Source organism: Cucumis melo, chromosome 7 (genome assembly GCF_025177605.1).
Source record: "Cucumis melo cultivar AY chromosome 7, USDA_Cmelo_AY_1.0, whole genome shotgun sequence".
NCBI lineage: Eukaryota > Viridiplantae > Streptophyta > Magnoliopsida > Cucurbitales > Cucurbitaceae > Cucumis > Cucumis melo.
The window spans coordinates 25,256,707-25,281,447 of record NC_066863.1 but is presented as its reverse complement, the minus strand read 5'-3'; the positions used below and the strand labels follow the sequence as shown (position 1 = coordinate 25,281,447).

The following is a 24,741-nucleotide window of genomic DNA, read 5'->3' as shown; positions in this document are numbered from 1 at the left end:
TTCTATTAATAGTCATTTTTCATATAATTTTGTATACAAAATGAACAAAAAATTGAACGAACCAAAAATCGTTTACAAAGAAAAGCAGATAAAAACTTTCTATATAAACCCATTACAGAAAATTGATGAGATATAGTAAAATTCCAATACATCTAATAAATTTAGATATTTGAGCTATTTAAATTCTGATGTTCATATTCTAAAAACTTATTTAGATAAAAAAGTGTTTTCCTTATAAAATAATAATATGGACAAAAAAAAAGAAAAAACTAAAATCACATCTCCACTTCAACCAATATTTTATTAAACAGCCCAACAAAAACATCCATTACAACTCAATCCCTAGACCCAAATATAAAATCCAAATCAATACGATTTAACCAAAAAAAAAAAACCATAAACAACACCTTCACAGCTCAGCAGTCTTCTCCCTGATCCTACACCCAATTTCCTCCGCGGTCTTTGACGCCATTTCTCTCGCCGTTTCGCAGTTCTCTTTCTTCTTCTCCTTCGCCGCCTCATACACCTCCGCCGCCTTATCTTTTCCGCTCACCAGCGTCTCTTTCACCTTCTCCGTCGCCGTCCCCACCACATCCCCCGACTTGCTCTTCAGGTTGCTCGCCGCTTCCGACGCTGCCTTCGCTGCCTCTCCCGCTTTCTCAGATGCGTAATTAGATGCACCTGATCATCATCCACAAAATCGTATAATTGAATAATCTATATATGTACTTGCTCTGGGTTTTCTATAATTCAAAATTTACCTGAAGCTGCTGTGTTAATTTTTTCTGTGGTTTTAATGGCTGCATCCCCTGCTTTATCCGCTACGTTATGCGCCGTCTCTTTCAATTCTTTTTCGCTCAATCCTAATCCCCTGTTTCAATTTTAACCCATTCATGTTAAAAATGAACAAAACTAAAAAGAAAAAAACAAACAAACAAACGATCTTTAATTTTTCTGATCTTGTAACGTAGTATGATCTAAAAAAACGATGTTTGAATGGATAATTTTGAGACAGATAACTAATACTAAATTCATTTAGTTCTGTTTTCACTGTTCTTCCGACTTACGATTCTATATCCCCAAAATAGAATATAATTACATTGGAAAGGAAAAGAAACAGAGTTGTGTTACTTGGAAATCTTGTCGTAAGCCCAGTTGGACCAGGACTCAGCCTTGTCCTTAGCATCGCTGTATACTTCAGAAGCCGTAGATTTGACAGCTTCGGCCTTTTCATCAAGTTTTGCATCTTCCGCAATTTCACTCACATTGTCCTTCACATCTCGTACTGCTTCACCATACCCACTGCATTTCTCCGCCACCAACACCAGCCATACCACCGCCACCACTAACGTCGCCGTTTTCCTCCCCATTATCTCTTTATTATTATTATTATTATTATTTTATTCGTTTCTTCCTTTTTTTTTCCAATTATTATAATTCTCTTTTCTCCGATCCCGATCCCGATCTCCTCCACCACCAACAAAAAATAAAATTGTATGAAACTTCAAATTCGAATTAAAATTCAAAAGAAAAAAAAAGGAAGAGAATGGAGATTGGGCGCTGAAATTATAAGTTTACAAGTTGAGGTATTTGAATATTCATATATAATGTGCGGTTGGGAGGTTTTTGGGACAGAAGCCGGTGAGGGGAGACGGTTACGTGGCTTGTTTGTATCAGACGTGGCGGTTATTTACCTCGTCGTATCTATCATTACGTGACGTGTTCGAGGCTTCCGTTGAATAAGACACGTATTCATTTTGGATGGACCCACTCTTCTCCTCGTTTCTTATTCTTACTTCTTCCTATTCCCATTTCCACCTATTCAGGTTTACCCATTCCTCCTTTCTTTTTTTAGGTTATTTAGGACATTGGCATTTACGATTCTGTCCATCTATTCATTTACTCAACTCATTGATTATGTGTTTCACAATAAATCCATATATTTATCTCTCTCTCTACCCCTCTAGAAACTCTTATCCTTGAGTATGTGATGATCAATAACTATATAGTAGCAAAATGTTATGGTATATAGGCACATTTCCAAACAGCAGTTTTGGTTGCTTGTATGGAATAGTAAAGTGTAATTGTCACGCGAGCTCATGATTGTCCCTCAACAAATCTTCAATATGGGCTGTCGTGCCATTTTTACTAACAATAGATCCTTAAGGCACCATTTTTGTCCAAATCCTCCAATCCCTCCCTTATGGTTTGCCATTCTTATGAATTTGGACAACTTCGATCTCTATGAGATTTTTTATGAGTCCTAAAAACTCCTTTGGCCCGTATGTTTGGAATTAGGGATTTTGACATTTGATTTAGACACTTGAAATAAAAATTATGGAATTAAAAAACAAATCCAACAAATCCATGAATTTGAAATTCGTTTCTTTTTTCTTTTATTGAATATTATATGTTTTTTAAAAAAATTTACTTTAACCTCTTATCAATGTTTATTGATGATCATAGCACACGATGGCCAACTTCATGATCAACTTATTGGATTTTATTCCTAAAACTCATAGATAATAAATATAATTCATTAACACTTATTAATAAAGTGTTATTATTATAATTTCAATAAGTGTTATTTGGTATTATTATTAGTTTTGTCTTAATAACCTAAGTCCAATAAACAAACATCCTAAACTAACATAACGGGATCAATGTTCAAGATCAGCTTAAAAAGTCTATAGGTTGGGTACCTTATCTTGATAATATTATGGATACGACTCACTTTGTATTTGATACAAACACAATGATTCACATACGAGTGAGAGTATCCTATGCAAAAGTTTGTCTAAGACTGGACCGTGAAATAGTAACCACTAGATGTAACTTCGTTAATTAGTTAGGTTTCTATTTTATTAAGATGATCTAGGTAACTTAGTCTATATTAGGATGATTTAGGTAACTTAGTCTAATCTTGAGTGTATTATGAACTCCTGTTTGCGAGAGATTGTTCTTTGATTTGTACGGGTGAGAGTGGCCAGATTGCTGACTCAATATGCTTATCATTTTGGGAACAAGATCGAGGGGATCCAGGAACATAATCACACAAAATGAAATTCACTCGTTTTCGACTTTAAGGTAAGTAAATAAGTGTTCTCTTAAATGGTGTCTCTGAGACTAAACAAAGATCCCTACCCTCTCTCGTGCCATAGAGAGAGTTTTTGTTCAAGTCTCGGAAACACCATTTAAGGGAACACTTATCTACTTACCCTAAAGGTGAGAATGAGTGAATCGTGTGTGATTATGTTTCCAGCTCCCCACTCGGTCTTATCCCCAAAATGATAAACATATTGAGTCGACAATCTGATCACTCTCACCTGTACAAATCAAAGGACATCTCTCGCAAACAGAAGTTCATAATACACTCAAGATTAGAACTAAATCACCTAAGTCATCCTAAATCCAATTAGTTAACGGAGTTATATCTAGTGATTACTATTTCGTGGTCCAGTCTTATGCAAACTCATTGCATAGGATACCCTCACTCGCATGTCACATACATGAACACATTAGATCGATGTGTTTGTATCAAATACAAAGTGAGATGTATCCACAGTGTTAGCAGGATAAGGTACCCAACTAGTATACTCTTTAAGCTGATCTTGAACATTGATCCCTGTATATCTCTACATACCGTTCAAGACTCATTAAACAGCTTAAGATGTTAGTTTATTGGATTTAGATTATTAAGACAAAATTAATAATATAATCAATAACACTTATTGAAATTATAATAATAAAAAACTTTATTAATAACGATCAACTGATTATATTTACTATATACGAGTTTTAGAACATAAAACCCAACATCTTTGTCGTTAATATTGATGTCATGCTTATTATAAACAAATAGTCGTTAGTGATCATCAATAACCAATAGCCACGACCCTTAGCGATTGATTATCATGAATAGTAGGCAACCAACCAATCGTCTTAAACATTATCGATCTTCTTCACCAAGGCTACGTACACTCTCGTCCATGAGTTTAAATAGTAAACACTATTCAAACTATCTTTTTATATATATATATAATTCAATCTACAAGATTTGTTGACCAACTTCAAACACCACTCATGATGACCATTACTAATCGACCATTGGATATCAATTTTGACCACTCCATTAACGAACTTCCGATAACCAACTTCGACAACTGTTACAAACCTTGTTAATAAAAGTGAATTTTTGAAAACCATTTTTTTCTAAATGTTAAACATTTAATTTAATCGTAATAATATTTTTTAAAATAAGCATTTTTTTCATACTTCTATTTTCTTTTTTCATAGTTTTTAATAATAATAATAATCAAATCCTTTCCTAATTATCTCTTCTTTATTTAAAATTAACTTTCTTTATTTTAAGAAATTTTCTTTATTTTGTTATATTTTTCCTGGTAATAATTAATGTCCTACCAAAATCTCAAATATAAATCAAATATCAATATAGAAATTAATACTATATATCGCATATACCATAATTTATTTTTAGTTTAATAACCATTTTCATTTTTTTTATTGATCTAATTAAAAGACTTAGAACTTATTTGAATTGACTTAAGAAAAAACCTTCAGTAAAAGAACTTGTTTCTATTCACAATTTGATCATAAGAAGACAACCATATACGTGGCTTAATTTAACTCTATTTGACTTATGATTGTTTTGGTTATACTTATTTTAACCTATTAAACCCTTGTTGCTTAACTGAAATTTTCATAAATTGTAATATTCATAATTGTACCATTGCAACTATAGTCAAAATTATTGTTATTAAATGTTAAAATTTTTCATCATAAAAATCAATAAATTGTATCAGAGGTACAATATGTAAAAAGAAAAGCCAATTAAAAGTTTAACGTATGATAAGTTTAGAATGTACAATTCACAAATAAAATAAAATAAAAAATTTAAAAGTTTAATGCATGATAAATTTATGATGTCCAATTCAAAAATAAAATAAAGAAATTAACTGAATCCAGAAATTCAAAACTCCACTAAATAAACTCACATACATTCAATTCTCACGCCATTTGATTCACGCTGAATACCCCTTTAAGCTTCCCTTATACGTTATTTGGACTCTAATATCATTTCTTATAGGTTGTCCAAACCTCTTCTACACTCATCCAACAAAATTTGTAAACAAATTAAAATGGATTAAAGAGATATTTTCAATCCAATCTATATTTTCGAGTTAATTAGATTTGCAATTCGAATAATCCAAATTGTACTCCCAATACCTCTAAATATGGATTGGGTTGAATTGATTTGTCAAATTGTATTATTAATTTTTTTTCATTTATAATATTTGTAAAATTTAAGCTTTGTTGTACATATCATATCGATAAATACACATGATCAAATATTCAAACATCCGTAAATTCAAATTTTCAAATATCCATAAATACTAAATAAATAAATATATATATATATATATATATATATATATATATAAATAGTTACAAATATAACCATTATATTTAAGAATATAACAACATTTTAAAAAAAATTACAAATATAACAAATATAAAAGTCCATCGGCATGTAGCAAATGTAGCAAATATTGATTTATCGCCATAAGAGTTTAGACTTTGCTATATTTACAATTTTTTTTAAAATATTGCTACATACTCAATAATTATTCTAAAAATAATTACCTATTATAATTACCCCTAAAATATATAGTATTAATTCGTATTGAGCTGAACCAAATTTTTCGACCCGAGATCCAACCCAATAAAAAAAAAATCAAAATTTTCAATCCAACCCAACCCATATTTTAAATTAATCTAACCCAATTCAAATAATATATTCCTATTATTAAATTTAATAAGCTTTTTAAGAGTACTATCGGTGATAATTATGATCGAAAAAAAGAAGTGTTTTTCAAAAATATATTTTTATTTAAAATACCTTTCCTAAAAACATTTCAAATATAAGTGTATGCACGTTTGACAAGTTTTTCCAAACAAATTTCATGGACAGGATCATCTGAACCTTATCTGAGTGTAAATTTTTGAAACTCAATGCATAAAAAATGGTAATCTTAAGCTTATAGATCCATAAGTTGGTCCCTTCATGTCCACCTTAGCTTATACTCCCTCTCTCGAATATGCACTGACGGATTTAGTATAGGTCCAGGGGAACTCGAACCCCCCTCAACTTTATTGTCTTTATATATATATAATGATTTAATTATTAATAATCATCAATAGGTTTGTGGTTTTTCTAATTGTTAGCCACCTTTCCAATTTGGATTCAAATCCTACTTATGAAATTTATTCCTAGATTTTTCTTTTTCTCCAAAATTGCAACTCTTCGATTTCCATCCAAGAAACAATAATAATTATACACTCTTTCCCACCTAAATTAAAGCTACTATCTATTCATTTTATTATTTTTTTATTTTCATAAAACTTCAACTTAATTTTTTTAGTCTTTTAATTTTTTCAACTTCTAACTTTTTAAAATTTTCAATTTTTTTTTCTTTTCTCCAACATCTTATGTGGTAAATTTTTATTTATTTATTTATTTTTCTTTTTATTCTTAAGTTTGTGGTTTTATTTGTATCCATTCGTTTTAATATTTAAGACCATTCTTATTGTTTGTTTTAACTTTAAATATTCCTTCTTCAACTTCTTCTTAGCTAACTTCTTGTTCAACTTTATCTCTAACCATTTGATTTTAATATTTCAAGCCATTCATATTTTTTATATTAGTCCATTTGTTTTATACCTATTCTAGTAACTCTTGAAATAATTTATGAAACTTAAATAATTTATGAAACTTAAATAATATTATTGTTTCATTGTTCTCATTCAATTTGTGAGGTACTTGAGATAATCATAGACGATAGATCAAATTCTGAAAATATATATATATATATATATATATATATATATATATGAAGCAATGAATTCCATCCAATCATTTGACTTTGTTTTTTATGTGCATCTTATAAAAACTATCTTGAAAATCACAAATGATTTATTTCAAGTACTATAGAGAAAAGATCAGGATATTATGAATGCAATGAATTTGGTCAAGATTTGTAAAGTAAGATTACAGTCAATGAGAGAGTCAGAATGACAATCATTGTTGGATGAAGTTTCAAGTTTTTATAATAAACATGGTATCATAGTGCTTAAAATGGATGATGCATTTTTAGTTCGAGGGAAGCAAAGAAGGAATTATCAAGAAATCACAAATATATATCATTGTCGTATTGAGATTTTTTATGCATGTCAAATAATCGTTTTACTGAGAAAAGCACCAAGTTACTTCTTTGTGTGGCATGTCTCAATCCAATCAATTCATTTACTGCTTTTGACAGACAAAAGCTCATTAGCCTTGCACAATTTTATCCTAGAGATTTTTCAACTACGGAGCTTCTTATTCTTGAAGATCAACTTCAAAATTATATCGATGTGTGTTCAGATAATATATTTGTGTTCAGATAATATATTTGTTTGATTAATTGTGGTTTTTCTCAAAAGATGGTGATAACAACTAAAGATAAAATTTATCTCTATCAGTTGCTTACCTTAGCATTAATCTTACCAGTTACAACGGCTACCGTAGAGATGACACTTTCTACTATGATAAAGACTCAGTTACGTAATTGAATAGACAACCAATAGTTGAATGATTGTCTTGCAAGAAAGATTTATTTGATAAAATAGATAATGAAGCTATTATGAAAGTCAATAAATTTATTAATTTTTAGAACCACCAACTTATAAATTATTTTGAAACTATAAAAGGATAGTTGCAAATGTAACAATTATATTCAAAATAATTAAGTACATAGCAACATTTTAAAAAATTTGCAAATATAGCAAAATCTGTCAAAATCTATCAATGATAGAAGTCTATCACTAATAGACCATATAACAAATGTTAGTCTATCACGAATAAACTATAAGAGTATATCAACGATAAAAGCCTATCACTGATAGATTTTGCTATATTTGCAATTTTTTAAAATACATTGCTACACACTTAATAATTATTTTTTAATTACCCAACCTTACAATATGTGATTCTATAAAGCCCAAGTTGGGCCCAATAAAAAGTTGCTACACAACAATTTTACTTTCCGGAAATATGGACTTTAGAATATTTTATTTTATATGAAAATGAAACGTGCGACATCATTATTATTGCTCACTTCTAGAGTAAGTTCTAGAAAAACCTATTTCATTTTTAATCCACATAAATTTAAATAGTAATCCCATTTCAATAAATCTTTAACTTACAGTTATATTTTACTAATTTATATTTTATAGACATATATATAATAAGTAAAAAAAAATTGTTTCGAATTTCCTTTTGGCCATTTAAAAGATGATATCAGTGGAAACATAATGAAAGTAGCAAAGGATTAAAAGCAATGAATCAGCACATGACGTGCAAGGGAATAGCTCAATGTGACCGACATGGTGAACAAGTATCGGCAGCTTAGCCACATTTGGGCGCCACTCTCGGAGGCTGGCAGAAGAATCTGGAAGGCATTTGAAAGGCAACGACAGGTGGAGATAGTATGGAATAGAAGAAGAGAAAGAAAGAGGGAAGTTAGTTGAGACATTAACACAAACACGTGGTGGGCGATACCAACGTGGGTTACGCCAGTTGGTCTATTGCAATTCCAAAAAGGGCACACTTTTTTCCCACATTAACTACTAGATAAGGAAAGACTACGATTTTCATTTTTCTTCCTTTCTTACCTTCTTTTTTTTTACCAATTGTGAAGAACACTATGCAAGTATAGTGTTTATTACAATTATACACTCCTTTAAAGCAAGAACTATATTAAACAGTGTAGATCCACAAATTTGGTTAACCCGTCTTTATAGTCCACAGTTTCACTATTTTATTGTAGAAAAAGATTTCTTCAATAACATAAAATTAAAAGGAGCTTAAACCCATATTTTTAACTACTAGAGTTAATGCTGTTGAAGACTTCTACGATTTGAAAGTACTATACTAAAATTTAATAATCTAAAATTATAATAACCAAACTTTTAATCTCAAAATCCAAAATCTAAGATATACCCAACAGGGCCTAATTGGAAGTTAGATGGTGGTGTTGTTACTCTTGCCTCGTTTTTAAGAAAAGGATCGAAAGAGACTAAAAGATTACATCACAGCTAGCCAAGAGAACTATTGGATTTTCACTGAAGTCATCACTACTAGCCAAGAGAACCATTGGATTTTCACAAGAACTACAAGAGAACCAATTGAAAATGAGTGAAAATGAAACCCTGTCATCCGATGCCTTTCTGGCAAGGGCATACAACTTGAACGTTACAAAAAAAGCGTCAGATGTGGAAGATGTAGGAAAATGTGTTTGGAATCATTTCAAACATTATCTTTTAAATCTAAATCTAAAGTTTCGTTTGAGACTTTCAAGATGTTTCCCAAAATGGTTCAATCAGAATTTTGTGAAATATACACGAGAAGCAGATACCTTTTTAATCATAAATCGGATTGAATTTTCAAACTAACTTTTGTTTATTCCTTCATCTTTGAGTTGAAGATAATTTAAGAAAAAAGTATAATGCTTATTCAGACTCTTCAAGTTAGACAATAATTTAAAACAAACCCATTCTTCTACTTCGTCTTCTATTTCTATTTCGTCTAAAAAACGATCTTAATCTAATAAATCACTTACCATACCATGATCTTTTAAATCATAAGATTTTAAAACAATCATTTAAATTGAAACGATAATCTAACACGTTTTTCAGGATAAAAAACGATGTTTCTCATAATCGTCAACCCAACGAATTAACATGCTCAACACGAATATTCTCACCATGTTTTGAAGCATTTTTTTCATTAGAAAAAACCGATTGTATATGATGAACCAATGAACTAAACAACAAACGATAATAAATTATAATACAATTGAGCATTTTCGATATCACTTGTGAAGATCTTCCAAAGATATAATTAAAATGGATGTTATAACAGAAGATATTGAAATTTAAGAACCAAAATTGAATCCAAAAATAAATTATAAAATTAACCAACAAAACTAAGAACTAAAAACCTAACGACTAAGTATCCTCACACCGAATTAATTAATACGATTGAATTTAGAGTTTAGTTATCAATATATAAAAACGGCCTCATCCTTTAAAAGTTAACAAAATCAAAGTGAACTCCTCGTAAAAATTCTACAAACGAAAAGGATCAGAAAAGGATCCAACGAAAAAAAAAATATCACTTTCATTGATTTCACATCTGAGATTAGAGGATCCGAAAAGGATTTAACGAAAAAATATCACTTTCATTGATTTCACATCTGAAAAGCTCTACGAATAATGGATATGTAATGACAATTCATTTAAGTTAGAAATTAAAAAAGGAAAGAGAAAAAAAAAAAACAAAAAATTAATGATTAGTTTTTGGAGCATATTTTCCATTTTTTCCCCTTAAAGTCCAACATGGAAAATCAAATAAAACAATGTTACCAAACAATTCGACACAAAATGTCCAAACATCAGACTATAACAAGTTAAACATTAGAGTATTACCAACTCAATTTCTTCCAAAAGAAATAGAAATATTTTTTTAGATATTATATAATTTTTCCCAAAATTTTATTTAGAGATAATGATGAAATAATAATGAAATTCATTAGGGTTCTGCCTTTTTTTATTCAAAATTTACCTCAAGCTGCTATGTTCGTTTTTTCTGCGGTTTTTACGGCTGCATCAGGCTTTATCCGCTCCGTCATGAGCTTTCTCTTTCGATTCTTCTTCGCTCAATCCTAACCCCCTGTTTCCAATTTAACCCATTTATATTCAAAATGAACAAATCTAACAAATAATGTAATATAATCTAAAAAACGATAAATTCATTTAGTTCTGTTTTCACTGTTCTTCCGACTTACGATTCTATATCCCCAAAATAGAATATAATTACATTGGAAAGGAAAAGAAATAGAGTTGTGTTACTTGGAAATCTTGTCGTAAGCCCAGTTGGACCAGGACTCAGCCTTGTCCTTGGCATCGCTGTATACTTCAGAAGCCGTAGATTTGACAGCTTCGGCCTTTTCATCAAGTTTTGCATCCTTCGCAAATTCACTCATACTGTCCTTCACGTCTTGTACTGCATCTTCACCATCCCCCCTGCATTTCTCCGCCACCAACACCAGCAATACCACCGCCACCACTAACGTCATCATTTTCCTCCCCATTATTTCTTTCTTTATTCTTTTATTCTTCCGTTCTTGTTTCAATTATTACAATTCTCTTTTCTCCAGTCCAATCACCTCCACACCACCAACAAAAACAAAAAAAGTTATATAAAAATTCAAAAGGTAAATGGGAGTGGAGATTGGGTGGTGAAATCGTGAGTTTACAAATTTAGGTATTTGAATATTGTATATGACGTGCGGTTGGGAGGATTTCCGGACAGAAGCCGGTGAGGGGAGACGGATACGTGGCTTGTTTGTATCAGACGTGGCGGTTAATTACCTCGTCGTATCTCGATTACGTGGCGTGTTCGAGGTTTGCGTTCAATAGGACACGTATTCATTTTGGATGGACCCACTCTTCTCCTCGTTTCGTATTTTTACTTCTTCCTATTCAGGTTTACCCAAAAATAAAATTACGAACATTTTGAAATTTACAATTAACTAAACTAAAAGCTTAAGAATTAAATGTTTCTATAATAAATCAATTTAATTAATAGGATAAACCAAAAAATATTTGTGTTGGTTTTACGTCTGAAGAACCCTATCAATAATGGATTTGAATTATTTGTATAAAGTCCAATATTATATAGAAAAAGACGTTGACGGTTTTCTTTAAAGTTAGAAATTACAAAAGGAAGGAGAAAAGGAAAAAGAGAGAAAAATTAGTGATATGTGTTTTTGGAGCATTTATTTTTTTTTGCTTCTTTAAGTCAACCATGGAAAATCTAATAAAAAGGTTACTAAACTAATTTTGGAGTACTTCACCCAACAATTTGACAGAAAAAAATGTCCAAACATTAGACTATAACAAGCCAAACAATTCTAGCCATTAAAATAATTGTATATTTATCAACTCAATTTCTTCAAAAGTAAGTAGAAATATTTTTGGATTATTATATAATTTTTCGTGAATTTTGATTTAAAGAAAAATGACAAAATAATAAGGACAATAAATTCTCGATAGGTTGAAAGAAGATCTTTTCTATCAAAATAATTTGACTAAATGGCATTGACATGATTTTGAAAGATGGTTTAAAAGTAAATTTAAAATAAATTATTATATGTTTAGTCTTTTGAATTTTTATAATTATATTTACATAATGAAAGTTTAATTATAAAAGGTATTTAATAAATAAGGATCAAATTAAGTTGTTAGAGAGTGGTTAATAGAGACCATGGCCATCTACAAAGAGATTAAAGCTCGTCGAACGGTTTACCACTTGCACATCCTTCTTTATATATGGAGTTAAATGTCTAACAAAAATCTCGAGCGTGGTTGACAATACAAAAAGGTTTGCAAGAGATTAAGGAGTGGTCTTGTTCTTCTATTTTTCAAGGTCAAATAACCTCATGTTGTTCACTGCTTCACGAGTGAAACCTCTTCTCATGTAAATTTTGTTACTCAAAATTGCTCTCCCTCGTATCTTTTGAGATTTTGATATCTACATATATGTTTGTTGGATACAAGGTTATTCTAATTTGGTTGATTGATTTTTTTATGTTTTTTCTGTAATTAAAGAAAAATCAATAAATTACCGATACCTAAAATAAAACATTTAGGTAACATTTTGTAACTATTTTGTTTTTGAAAATAAAACTTATATACAAACATTACTTTTACCTCTAAAGTCGTAGATCGCCTTTCAAAAAATTATTTTTGTTTTTGTTTTTTTAATTTTAACTTAAAATTCAATAATCATACTAAATTTTTAAAAACAAAAACAAAAAATGAAATAGTCGTCAAACCCAATGTAAAGATTTTTCGATTTCTTTTTCCTATTAGGTTCAAAATTATATATATTCAAGACTGGAAAGTTTTCACAGAATAAAAATGGTAGATTTAACCTTATAAACAATGACCTCTTTTTGTGTTTTGTTTTGTGGGAATGGGTACAAGAAACTTCTTGTAAAGAAAGATTTTGGCAAACCGTGTTTACACATACAAATCACTATTAATAAGTCAACATTCAAGTCAACAAATCTTTGGAGTAAACAAAACTTTTGTCCCACAAATTTGACTCTTAAGAGACTAAGATAATAAAGCAACCTTTATATACATATATATATATATACAAGACTAAGGGAAAATAGTGATTTTAGTAAAGTATACCACATTTAGAGGTCCATTTCTATCTTATATTATTTTAAATGGCATTGGCATTAATACATAGTGCCTAATAATATATAGTATTTTAGGTGGCATGCATGACTTGGCTTCTTTTTAATAAATACATTAACAAGCCATATGCTATCACGGTTCTATTGTTTCAAGTAATTGATCATTCGTTTTAAATAATATTAAGAACTATACATACTATTTAGTCACATACTATAATGTTGTAATTATTTCTAGTTGATATGATACGTGTCACATTGCATAGATTATATTAAATTATTTATTTGCTAAAATTTTAATTGTTTTCAAATATCTCACCAAACTCATTTTTTTCTTTATGGGAATATAATATAATTTAAAATTATATATATTAAACATTTGCTGTAAAATCTAACTACGATTTGAAACAGTGATTGAAAAATTTATTGGAGAGTATTATAAATGTAGTAAATATTGTAAAATATATTTAGTGTTGATATTCATAGCCTAGATATGTTACTCAAATCTCAATAGCTTCTTATTGAACTACATGTTGTAACACTCACATCTATTGAATTATCCTATATTACAACTTATACTATGACGTGTCTATAAATAAAGTATATGGTACCTTTGTAAGACTCACCACAGGATTCAATTGTTTTTCATATTGTCTCTTCTCAATTCTCTCTCTTCCTTTGCTTCATTGTTCTTGTTGTTTATATTGTTGATATTACACACACATATATAGTTCTATAAGTTTTGTCATGGGATTTGAAACATGCATTTAAGTATTGTCTAGAGCGTTGAGTTCGTTATTGTATATAGTTAGTGGTGATCATAATTTTTACGAGTTATAATAATTGGTGTTTGAGCATAAGCTAATTTTAGTATGAGTTACAAATGAAGTCATATAGTTTTACTATAGCTAAGTGTCTGTTATAATGGTTGGGAAGTTCAACTATTATACTGAAAAGACAAGTTGAGAGTTCAAACAATTTCTTGATATCCTTGTTTTTTCTACCGATTTCACTCTTTTAAAACCCAATAATATGAACGGTTGCAAATATAGATCCATAGTATTTATAATTATAACTCAATGTGAAAGAATTTGCATATATGACAAAAAATTTAATTTCATTTTCGAAGTCCATCGTAGAATCTATTGGTATCTTATATTCACCGTGTTTATAAAAATGGTTATACAATAAATTAATTATTATCCGTAAGAATGTTATCTAATGCAATTGCTCCTTAATTTCATCAATGGTAATGCTGAGATCATGAATGATGATATATCTCTTCAACCTATATTAAAAGTATAGAAACCCAAATCCAAACCAAGCGTCTCTATTGTTTGACTTTGAAGTCTATACCTTATTCGATGCATATCTTCATGAGCTAATAATTGAACTCTTTGTCTTCCACTCATAAAAAACACTATTAAGCACATTCACACACAAAACCCCTTCCTCACATTCACCTTTATAAATCAATCCAGACCAAATATAATCTCTCCACAATTACTCACTCAAATCCAAATCCAAATCCATGGCTTCAAATCTCAACAAACTCTCATGGCTCCCTTTCTTCTTCTTCTTCTTCATTACCATTTCCTTTGCGGAGCTTTGCAATCCAAATGACAAAAAAGTGCTTCTAAAAATCAAAAAAGCCTTCAACAATCCCTACATTCTCACCTCTTGGGACCCACAAACAGATTGCTGCCATTGGTACTGTGTCAAATGCGATCGAACTACCCATCGAATCATCTCCCTCACCATCTTCGCCGACGACCGTCTCACCGGCCAAATCCCACCCGAAGTCGGCGACCTTCCATTCCTACAAACCCTTATGCTCCACAAGCTCCCAAATCTCACCGGCCCCATCCAACCCACCATAGCCAAACTCCATAACCTCAAATTTCTCGACCTCAGCTGGAACGGTCTCTCCGGCGAAATCCCAGATTCCTTAAGCACTCTAAAAAATCTCTTCATTCTTACTCTCTCATTCAACAAACTCACCGGAAAAATCCCAAGTTCCCTCTCTGAACTCCCTAGCTTGGGCGGTCTCCGGTTGGATCGGAACCAATTAACAGGACAAATCCCTGACTCCTTCGGCTATTTCGCCGGAGAACAAGCCCCGGATTTGATTCTCTCACACAATCAACTTTCTGGCAAAATCCCTTCTTCTTTGTCGAGATTGAATTTCACTTCCATTGATCTGTCCCGTAACAAACTTGAAGGCGACGCGTTTATGTTCTTCGGCGCCAACAAGACGATTCAGATTCTTGATTTGTCGAGGAACTTGTTGGAGTTTAATTTGTCGGAGGTAGTGTTTCCTCAGAGTTTGACTTCGTTGGATCTTAATCATAATAAGGTGTTTGGGGGTTTGCCGCCGGTGATGACGGAACTGAAATTGCAATATCTGAATGTTAGTTATAATCGACTTTGTGGACCGATTCCGGTGGGTGGGAATTTGCAAAGCTTTGATTTGTATTCTTACTTTCATAATAAGTGTTTGTGTGGAGCACCGCTTGGGGATTGCAAATGATAGAGATTGTGGATGATTGATTACAAGGACTTTTCTTCCATTTCCTAATTTTATGATCTTTAAATATTTGACTCCTATTTTGTCTCTTTCTGTTTGATCAAATGTTGAATTCGAGTGTTAAGAAGATTTGAGTAATGTTGTTTGACTATGAAAATTCTGAACTTTTTTCTCATAAACTATTAAAAATTAAATCATTCTTTTTTAATGATTTTTAGGTAAAAAATATTAAAGAAGAAATTCTCATATTTCTAGTTTTAAATATTTCCTTACTTTTAACCCAATTAACAAATTTCAATATTATTTACGTATTTTTTAATAAAAGTAAAAATATGAATTATTCAACCATTTTGTTATTAAAATAACTTCAAAAAAAAAAAAAAAAACACGAGCCAAAAGTACATACTTTTATCATATCAAAGATTTCCATGGTTACATTTTTTTTTCAAAAAAAAATTCTCATATAAACATAAAACGTATAGACGAAAAACTTATATATATATGTATGTATGTATTGTCTACTAATAAATATATATATGTAGAAAAACGTATAGTCATGTATATAGACATATATACATAACTAACCACTAATTTATATTGTCTACTAAAAAAATTAATAAATGAATGAATATATACATATCTGGAGATTTAAAACATAAAATTTTGAAAGGTGGAGAAAGATAACGAATAGTTACTATAAGGAAAAAGAATGTTAAATAGTTGGGAGGTAGAGAATTAAGGGAAAAAAAAAGAAGGTGAATAAGATTTAGAAAATTTGAAAGAGACAATTAATTAGTGAGAAAAAGGGAAAATTTTGAGTGGTGACTTGATTATTTTTTTGTTTCTTTTGTGTAGTGGAAGAGAAGACAATAAATAAATGGATTAAACACATGAAATGAAGTTATTGCTCAACCATTCCATTAGTAAAATAATCAAATTATAATTAGTTCAATGAAAAAAACTAGAACAAACAATGGACAAACTTTGCTGACAAAGTTGCCACTAAATTAATAATAAAAACACCGATCAACTTTAGTAGATCATATGGATGTAGAAAAACTTGTAGATTTGAATGACTTGAAAGGATTTCTTTTCTATTTATATTTTGCTTAGTCATATCTTTCCATCCTGTGTTTTTTTTTTATGGAATTCCAGCTCGGGATACCACCTAAATAAGAGTAGTGAGATGGTCAAATAGGTCAAGATAAAAAGTGTAAGGTTGGTTTGGACCTCCTCTTAGTTTCTCCCAAACTTCATCTTAGTCATAGATAGATCACCCAGGTTCAAGTCCCCAAGTAGTGAGAATCGCGTCCATTTAGACTTGCTTTTGCATTGCCTTTGGTGGGTTCTCTTAACCAAACCCCTGCCTATGAGTCGCCAGCTCATTCTTCAACAAGCATGTAGTTAGAGTCTTGGTCTCCTCCCACTACTTGGAAGCTTACGATTTCATCTTCTATTTCACTCTTCGATGGACATTCTTTTCACCATTTCTTCATAGTACTACTTCACTATTGGCACCTAGAAGTATTTACCCTTACAAGATATGCTTTCATATATACTATAGATATAGATATTTGCGAGTAGATTCTTGAGGTGTTTGAAGCAATGAATAGAGTTGTAAATTTCAAAAAGTGAAGTATGAAGAACGGCAAACTCATGACGTTTACTAACTCCTTAAGCCAAACAAGAAGTAAAGTTCCCTCTTCCTCTCGTTGCACACTTTTGCAATCTTGGGCCAATCTCCCTCCTTGCAAAACAAAAAATACAAATTTCTCTCGCATTTAAATTTCATAAAGTCAAATTTACCAATAAAATTAATGAAGATGTACACAAGTTAACTTAAAACCTAATTAAAAAAAAAAAAAAGAACTATAAAAATGCATTGTATTTGTATCAATTTATATGTTGCTAATAGTAAATAAAAAGAGATATCATAAAAGTAATTTGATCTCTACTTTCCAAGATACAAAAATTTTGGTAATTAGAACAAAAAAAGAGAGATTAATCAAATAATCTAGAATGTGAGAAATGTTATTAAATAATTTATATGATGTGTGGGAGAGGGGGAAGATTTGGTGGCCTTATTCTAATTCTTAACTTAGTCTAATTGAATGGGTTTCGTGGAGACTAGAGCGGACCCATGATGATTTTTTGTTTCATGTATTGTTATTGTATTTATTATTGTTTGAATTAGTAGGGTATGGGTATACTTTTAATTATATTGAATAAGTAAAGTTATTAATTTATTTAGTTTTATTAATTTGACTATAGTATTCGGTCACGCATGGAGCCGCCTAAAAATTTTGTAATGTCACATCAAAATTTAAGAGCAATAATCTGCTGTATCATCACCCGCCACAGCATTTTCCGTGATATTAATTTGTAGCCGTTGATTTTGATGAGCTCGATTGAGGGTTATCCACACCGAATAATATCATTTCTACCAGATTAACCAACCAATGACGATTTATGGAAGACCCAACAAGAAATGGAAACCGAGTTGACGATTTCCCTAGTAAGAAATTTCTGAGTCTTGAGCTGAGCCTCATCTTTTGAATAGCTGATGAATTTGAACTTTCTTCTGAAATTAACTGCAATCATTTGGCTCTTTCATTTCTCTCTGTTTTTTTTTTTTTTTTAATGATGGTTTGTCCATTTTAATGGCGGGTTCCTGATATTTAAAGGCTGCTGTGTGTCATATTAATGGTTTCCTGTTTATATTTAATTATGGGGTCTGCTTTTTAAGTTGGTTTCCCACGTAATTATCTTACTTTTTTTGTACCGAGAAATCCCTTTTTCACTTTTGCTCCGCGGTGTCAAAGAGCGCACTCACCTTACTGCGAAACTCCTTTGGTGGCGCGTTACTCCTATTTCAAGGGATTTTTTAATGCTCTGCTTTAAAAGGGTTGAAGAAGATATATTAGGTCTACTAGTTTGCTTGTGTGCAATTTTCTTTATGAAACATTTGCGAAATCTGGTTTGGAATTGAGGGAGAGATAATTTGGGGTTATGGAAGTTCTTCCAATTTGGGGCTTTTTCACCCCCTTTTTCTCTTGAAGCTCTAAGGAGGATAAAAAGCTTGGAATTTGTTTGATATTGAGTGATTTTGAAGGAATTCTTGGGTTCTGAGGACTGATTTTTCTCCTTTTTGGAAGATATTTGGTTTCTGTTGATTTCCCATAAGTGATTCTGGTGGGGTTTTGTCTCTAGTTGCCTTCTCAGTTAAATCTGCAAGGGATTCTTCCATTTTGGTTCTGATTTCTGTATCTCAGAGTAAACCTCTCTCTCTCTCTCTCCCTCTCTCTCTCAAAAGCTGTTTATGTTAAAAGTTAGTTCATTATTTGTCTGCCATCTTTTCTTGAAACTTGTCATGTACCACTGAGGATTTGAACCACAACATTTATTTTTGCTAATTTTGTTGTGTCGTGTCGTTATTTAAGTCGATGATGATTAATTACATGGTCTAAAATAACCTCCTGAAGCTGGGTAGTTTGGGTGTTTCCTTTCTTGAGTTGAATGTTTCAAAGTTCTTCCTTCTGTGGCCCTGGTTGAAAATTATGCATTGATTTAGTAAATTGAAGCAAATAAAAATATTCAAGAAGTTTCTGATAAACTATTTGTTTAACAGTTTTCTAAGCCAAGTCAGATTGGCTATATTTAGAAATTCTATGTTTGAATCTAAATCATCAATTAGTTGGTAATGCTTATTACTAACTAAGAATTTAATTTTTCTCAGAGTTGGTGGACTCTTGTGAATGGGAACTGATACTACTGAAAATGTGGAGGCTGTTTCAAATGCCCATTCCTTTAAGGTATATCCATATCTATTATGTCCTTTCCTTTTGGAACATGTGGCTTATGTATAGAAATGTAATGAAGTAGAAAATTTTAGATCTTGGGTTATTTTCTACAAATTATGTTTCTTATCTTATAAATGAATATTACTTTTTGAAAGTTCTAGAATTGGGATCATATATCAAATTGTCTCAGTGTCGTCCATGCTAATTTAGGTTCATCGTAGAATGTGCACTGAGTTAATGAAATTGGTTGACCGGGTCTCGGAGATATTGCCAGCAATTGAAGAAGCTCGGCCTGGAAGTCCGGAAGGAAGACAGGCCTTATGCAATTTAAACGAAGGAAAGATGAAAGCTGAGCTACTTCTTCAGTATTGTCGAGACTCTAGTAAACTTTATCTGGTGAGCATATCCTCTTTATAAAAATAGTCTACGTATTTAGTTTCACAAGGATTCAATGGTTTCTATTAAATCATTAAAACTAGTAAATTTTCAAGTTAGGATATACTTAAATTTGAATCATTATGAAAAATTCTAGATGTAGTTTTGGTGCCGTGCATATACTTTTTTCAAATTACTTTGGTGGTCCTAATACTTTTGAATTTTGATAGTTGATTTTGGTCTTTCAAGTTTCATGCATTCTCCACTTCTTTCCTTTTACATGTGAAACGTCAATTTTAGCTCTCCAACTTGAATAAAATTCCACGATTAACTCCTTTTTTGAAAATGTCATGTCTAACTTTTAATTAAATTTAGATTATACAAGCGTTCACTTCCCTGACTCATGTTTCAGGAATACTTATTTATTATCAATCTAGCTTTATGAAACATTGTCCTGAAGGATATAAGGGATTGTTGCCAATAGTGGTGTCACCTCGGTAGAACCGTAGAGCATGCCGTGCACTAAAATAATACTTGTTGAAGTTTGTGTTCATTTTTTATAGACCGCCGATGTGCAAACCTTCGTTCACTTCATGATGCTCGTATATTTCTTTCAGGCATTGACAGGAGATAGGATTGTCTCTAGATGTCACAGAGTGAGGACATTGTTGGAGCATAATTTGCGCAAAATTAAATACATGGTTTCTGTGGCGTTGGCTCGAAAGGTTTGTTGATTTCACTTTTGCCATTTCTTTTTTTCCTATCCTTTATTTTGATATCTCGGTACAAGAATGTGCTCGTTGATGTTGTCAACTTGTATCATTAACCATATTTGTTCATAATCCGTGCATATTTGGGCGTTTAGTAGTAGGATGACAATGAAATCATTGTTTGCAGATCTCTCAAATAGCAGATGATCTTAGGGTTGCCAAATTTATCCTCGACTCATCTGAAGAAGAGGCTTGGAAGGATATGAGACAATTGCTGAAGCTAGGTGCTTTGCCTCCAGATGAACTGGAAAAATCTGAAATCAAGGCTCTTAAAACTGCTGCTTTGAGGCTTAATATTTTATCATCCAAGGAATTGCTGTACGAGAGACGATCAATCAGGAAATTATTAGATGATGTTGGTCATGACGATCCCGCGAAAAAGAAGATTTTGACATACCTCCTATATCTTTTGAAGAAGCATGGGGAGTTGATACTGCAAGAAATCAGAGAAACCCAAGCCGATAGTTCTAGTAGTAATGAATATGGGGAAACTAAAGCTAACGCGAGACACAGAAATTATGCTTCTCAAGCTGATATAGTACTCAATAGGGCCATCCCCCCTGAGGAATTTAAGTGCCCCATATCAATGAGATTGATGTATGATCCTGTTGTGATTGCATCTGGAGTGACATATGAGAAGGTGTGGATAGAAAAGTGGTTTCAGGAGGGTCATGATACATGCCCGCAAACCAAAATGAAATTAGCTGATTGTTCAGTGACTCCTAATGTTGATTTGAAGAATTTAATTAATAAATGGTGCATAAAGTTTGGAGTCACCATTCCCGACCCGAGTGTGGAACCAGAGTGCCCCGAGGTTTGGGAGAATTCCATTGCTAGCTTTGGAAGTTCAATGAATGATATACGTTTACCCATCGACTTCAGCAATGTATCACTTGGAGGTCTTGACAATAGTTACTATCCAGATTTATTGAGGCTCAATGGTGGCATTGAATTGGCTATCAAGTCTGGGCAGAGTAAAGAGGATGATCTGCAAAAGTTTCAATCTGATTCAAATGCTGAGGAAATAGACTTGGAGTTTCCATCTACCATGAGTGAGCTTTCATGGGAATCAAAATGCAAGGTTATGAAAGATATGAAAATTTCCATCAACAAAAACGGAGTTGGTCTGACCTTATCTGAAACTGTCTTGGATCAACTTGCCTCATTTTTGAAGGATGCATGTAATCAGCAGGATTCTGAAGCTCAGAAAAATGGATGTGAGCTATTTCTTTCACTTGTGAGAAGAAGCAGGTAATTCTTTTGCAATATTCCGTCGTCTTGATATTCACATCTTACAATTGCAGACAGTTAGCACTATCTGCTTTTATTTTCTTTCAAATCGTTAATTTTTAAGCTCATACATTAGATCCTCTTTGAATCTTACCTCTTTTACGGAGTAGTGCTTGATCGGTTTGACCTTATTGCAGATCCAATAGACTGAGTGTTCCTGATAAGGTTCTGAAATCGTTGGCTAGTTTACTGAATTCAGAAGTGACTTATGAAGTTCTTGCCATTTTAGAAGCAATATCTGGCCACCGTAAATGCAGCTCTAGTTTTGTCACATCCGGCGTCCTTTCTTCATTGGCTAAGTACCTCGACTCAGAGATTGAAGACTTGCAAGAATTTGCCATTAAAATTTTATACAATTTATCCATAAACAGCGACATCTGCTCTGACATCGTATCATTGGGGTGCATACCGAAACTAGTTCCTTTGCTAAATTACGGGAATTTCTCAGGCAAATGTATATTTATACTGAAAAATTTGTGCCACACGGAGGAGGCAAGAATTTCTATTGTGGGAACTAATGGCTGCATTAGCTCCATTGCACAACGTCTGGGGATGGGCAGTCTTGAAGACCAGGAGCATGCAGTTACTATCCTCCTTTCGTTATGCTCTCAACGAGTTGAATATTGTGAGTTAGTAATGGAGGAAGGTGTGATCCCTCCTCTTTGCACCATCTCTATGAAGGGGAGTGAGAAAGGAAAAGTGGGTGCCACTGAATTACTCCGACTTCTACGAGATGTTCAGGATAACGAGCCTCAAGATTCAGGTGTTTCCGAGCCGCCATCCTCTTACGAGCCCCCGTGCAACTCTGAGCAAAGAAAGCCGAGCAAGAAGTCGGGATTTCTTGGATTCTTCTCAAAGCGCAGTCCCCGGAAAAAGTAGTAACTGTTTAATCGTCTTAAGCTTGTTTTTTGACCTTGGGAAAGCTGTGTTGAACTAAACTGCAACTGATATTCTTATTTTTAAGTTGTAAACAAGATTCTGGTAAGGGGTAGTATATATATATATCCATGTGTAAGTAGTGTCTATAATCAATCAAGTGTGTACATATGCTATCTTTAGAGAAAAGTTCAGATATTGGTTTCAGCAGGTAGGTGTTAGCTTATTCATTTGGCAGTGTATTGGAATTTACTCATAAAGTCCCTTGGAGTTGGACTAAGAGTGTTGTATTGTATATAACTTTATGTAACAAATTTGGACACCGGGCAGAGGTATGTTGGGTCTTGAGGGGTCTTTCAAAACTTTGTAAATTACTAATATGTATTGTACTTCAGAGATTTGTGGCTCGGATAATGAAAACCAACTTTCTTCCTATGTCTTATTACATATTCACATTGTATTGAACCACGGAGAATTACTTGCTAGACTTCCTCCTATTAAGTTTGTATATAAAAGGAGGAGTAAGTCACACGTGCAAAGTGTGTGAGAAGGGAGGGAATAGATCGGTTAGTAGTTAGTATAAATTCAGGTAGTTAGGCGGAAAAGGGGGATGATTTTCATTGTAATAGATTGGTTGTTGAATCTTGAGAGGAGATCAACAGAGATTATATTACAGATTGATAATTCATCAATTTGATTACTCAATTCATACTGAATAAAGATAGATTTCATACCAAAGGTGGAGTTCCATCATTTTTGGTATCAGAGCCAACGATTACTAGAGGAGAATGGTACAAACGAGGATCGAAGAGAGGTTAGAGTTTATCGATCAAGAGATCATCGTCGTGAAGAAAGAAATAAGTAAAATGCTGGCAGTTGAATCGAACTTAAGCGATATCTCGAGGAATCTAGATTTGATGCGATTACAGTCGAAGAAGCAACAATAGATGCTTCTGTTAATGATGGAGTCATTCGCGAAAGAACGATTGATTATCAGCGATAAGACTACAGACTCGACTGCGCACGAGTCTGCATCAACGAAAGGAAAAGAGAAGGAAGCGACGACAAGTAAATCGACCGATACGGACCGAAATGCTGAAGAATGTCGAAATGATAGAAAAGCCAATAACGATGATGTTCCTGCAGATTGGAGCAAATTTGAGAAGGTAGAAATGCCGGTATTCTCCGGTGAAGATCCAGATTCATGGTTGTTTCAAGCGGAAAGGTATTTTCAAATTCACAAACTCACTAAATCCGAAAAAATGTTAGTATCGACAATAAGCTTCGACGGTCCAGCCTTAAACTAGTATCGTTCACAAGAAGAGAGAGATAAATTTCTTAGTTGGATAAATTTAAAGGAAAGATTACTAATCCTATTTAGATCAAGTAGAGATGGAACGATCTTAGGCAAAATTCTTCGAATTAAACAAGAATATTGTAATCTCTTTGATAAGCTTGTCGCTCCGTTGTTTGATGTACAAGAGAAGGTTATTGAAGATACCTTCATGAATGGCCTACTTCCTTGGATAAGAGCAGAGGTCTCTTTCTGTCGTCTGAAAGGGCTAGTTGAGATGATGCAAGTTGCTTAGTTAGTAGAGAACATAGAGTTGATTAGGAATGAAGCAAATTTGAATAGTTTCCTTGGTGGTAAATATTATCCTCAATCCTCGACTGTCAATAAGTCTACGGTAGGGAACACTCTCTCCGAAAACAAAGGGAACACTACCTTTCCTATTCAGACGATAACTTTAAGAAGCTCAAATGCTAATGAAGTT

At 32.3% G+C, this 24,741-nt stretch overlaps 3 protein-coding genes across 7 annotated transcripts; 2 read left to right on the top strand and 1 right to left on the bottom strand.

Annotated features, from left to right (window-relative positions):
• Positions 1–282: 282 nt before the first annotated feature.
• LOC103493195 (late embryogenesis abundant protein D-29-like) lies at positions 283–11,379 on the bottom strand. 2 transcript variants are annotated; one of them, XM_051087166.1, is made up of 3 exons: positions 10,972–11,379; positions 762–871; positions 283–681 (listed from the first exon to the last, which is right to left on the bottom strand). In XM_051087166.1, the coding sequence occupies exons 1-3, from the start codon at positions 11,211–11,213 to the stop codon at positions 410–412; spliced, it is 624 nt and encodes a 207-aa protein (XP_050943123.1). In that variant the 5' UTR covers positions 11,214–11,379; the 3' UTR covers positions 283–409. The 2 variants fall into 2 exon arrangements, with proteins under 2 accessions (XP_050943123.1, XP_008452083.1); XM_008453861.3 differs by lacking the exon at positions 10,972–11,379 and adding an exon at positions 1,132–1,574.
• A 3,088-nt stretch (positions 11,380–14,467) lies between these two features.
• LOC103493193 (polygalacturonase inhibitor-like) lies at positions 14,468–15,935 on the top strand. Its single transcript, XM_008453859.3, has one exon. It carries the CDS (start codon positions 14,860–14,862, stop codon positions 15,856–15,858), a length of 999 nt encoding a protein of 332 aa, XP_008452081.2. The 5' UTR covers positions 14,468–14,859; the 3' UTR covers positions 15,859–15,935.
• Positions 15,936–18,288: 2,353 nt separating this feature from the next.
• Positions 18,289–23,401, top strand: LOC103493192 (U-box domain-containing protein 5). Of its 4 annotated transcripts, none has more exons than XM_008453855.3 (6): positions 18,289–18,370; positions 19,592–19,667; positions 19,877–20,051; positions 20,648–20,755; positions 20,928–22,051; positions 22,228–23,401. In XM_008453855.3, the coding sequence occupies exons 1-6, from the start codon at positions 18,325–18,327 to the stop codon at positions 22,967–22,969; spliced, it is 2,271 nt and encodes a 756-aa protein (XP_008452077.1). In that variant the 5' UTR covers positions 18,289–18,324; the 3' UTR covers positions 22,970–23,401. The 4 variants fall into 4 exon arrangements, with proteins under 4 accessions (XP_008452077.1, XP_008452079.1, XP_008452080.1 ...); XM_008453857.3 differs by having other exon boundaries at positions 18,352–18,370; positions 19,866–20,051; XM_008453858.3 differs by lacking the exon at positions 18,289–18,370 and adding an exon at positions 18,449–19,128.
• Positions 23,402–24,741: the final 1,340 nt, after the last annotated feature.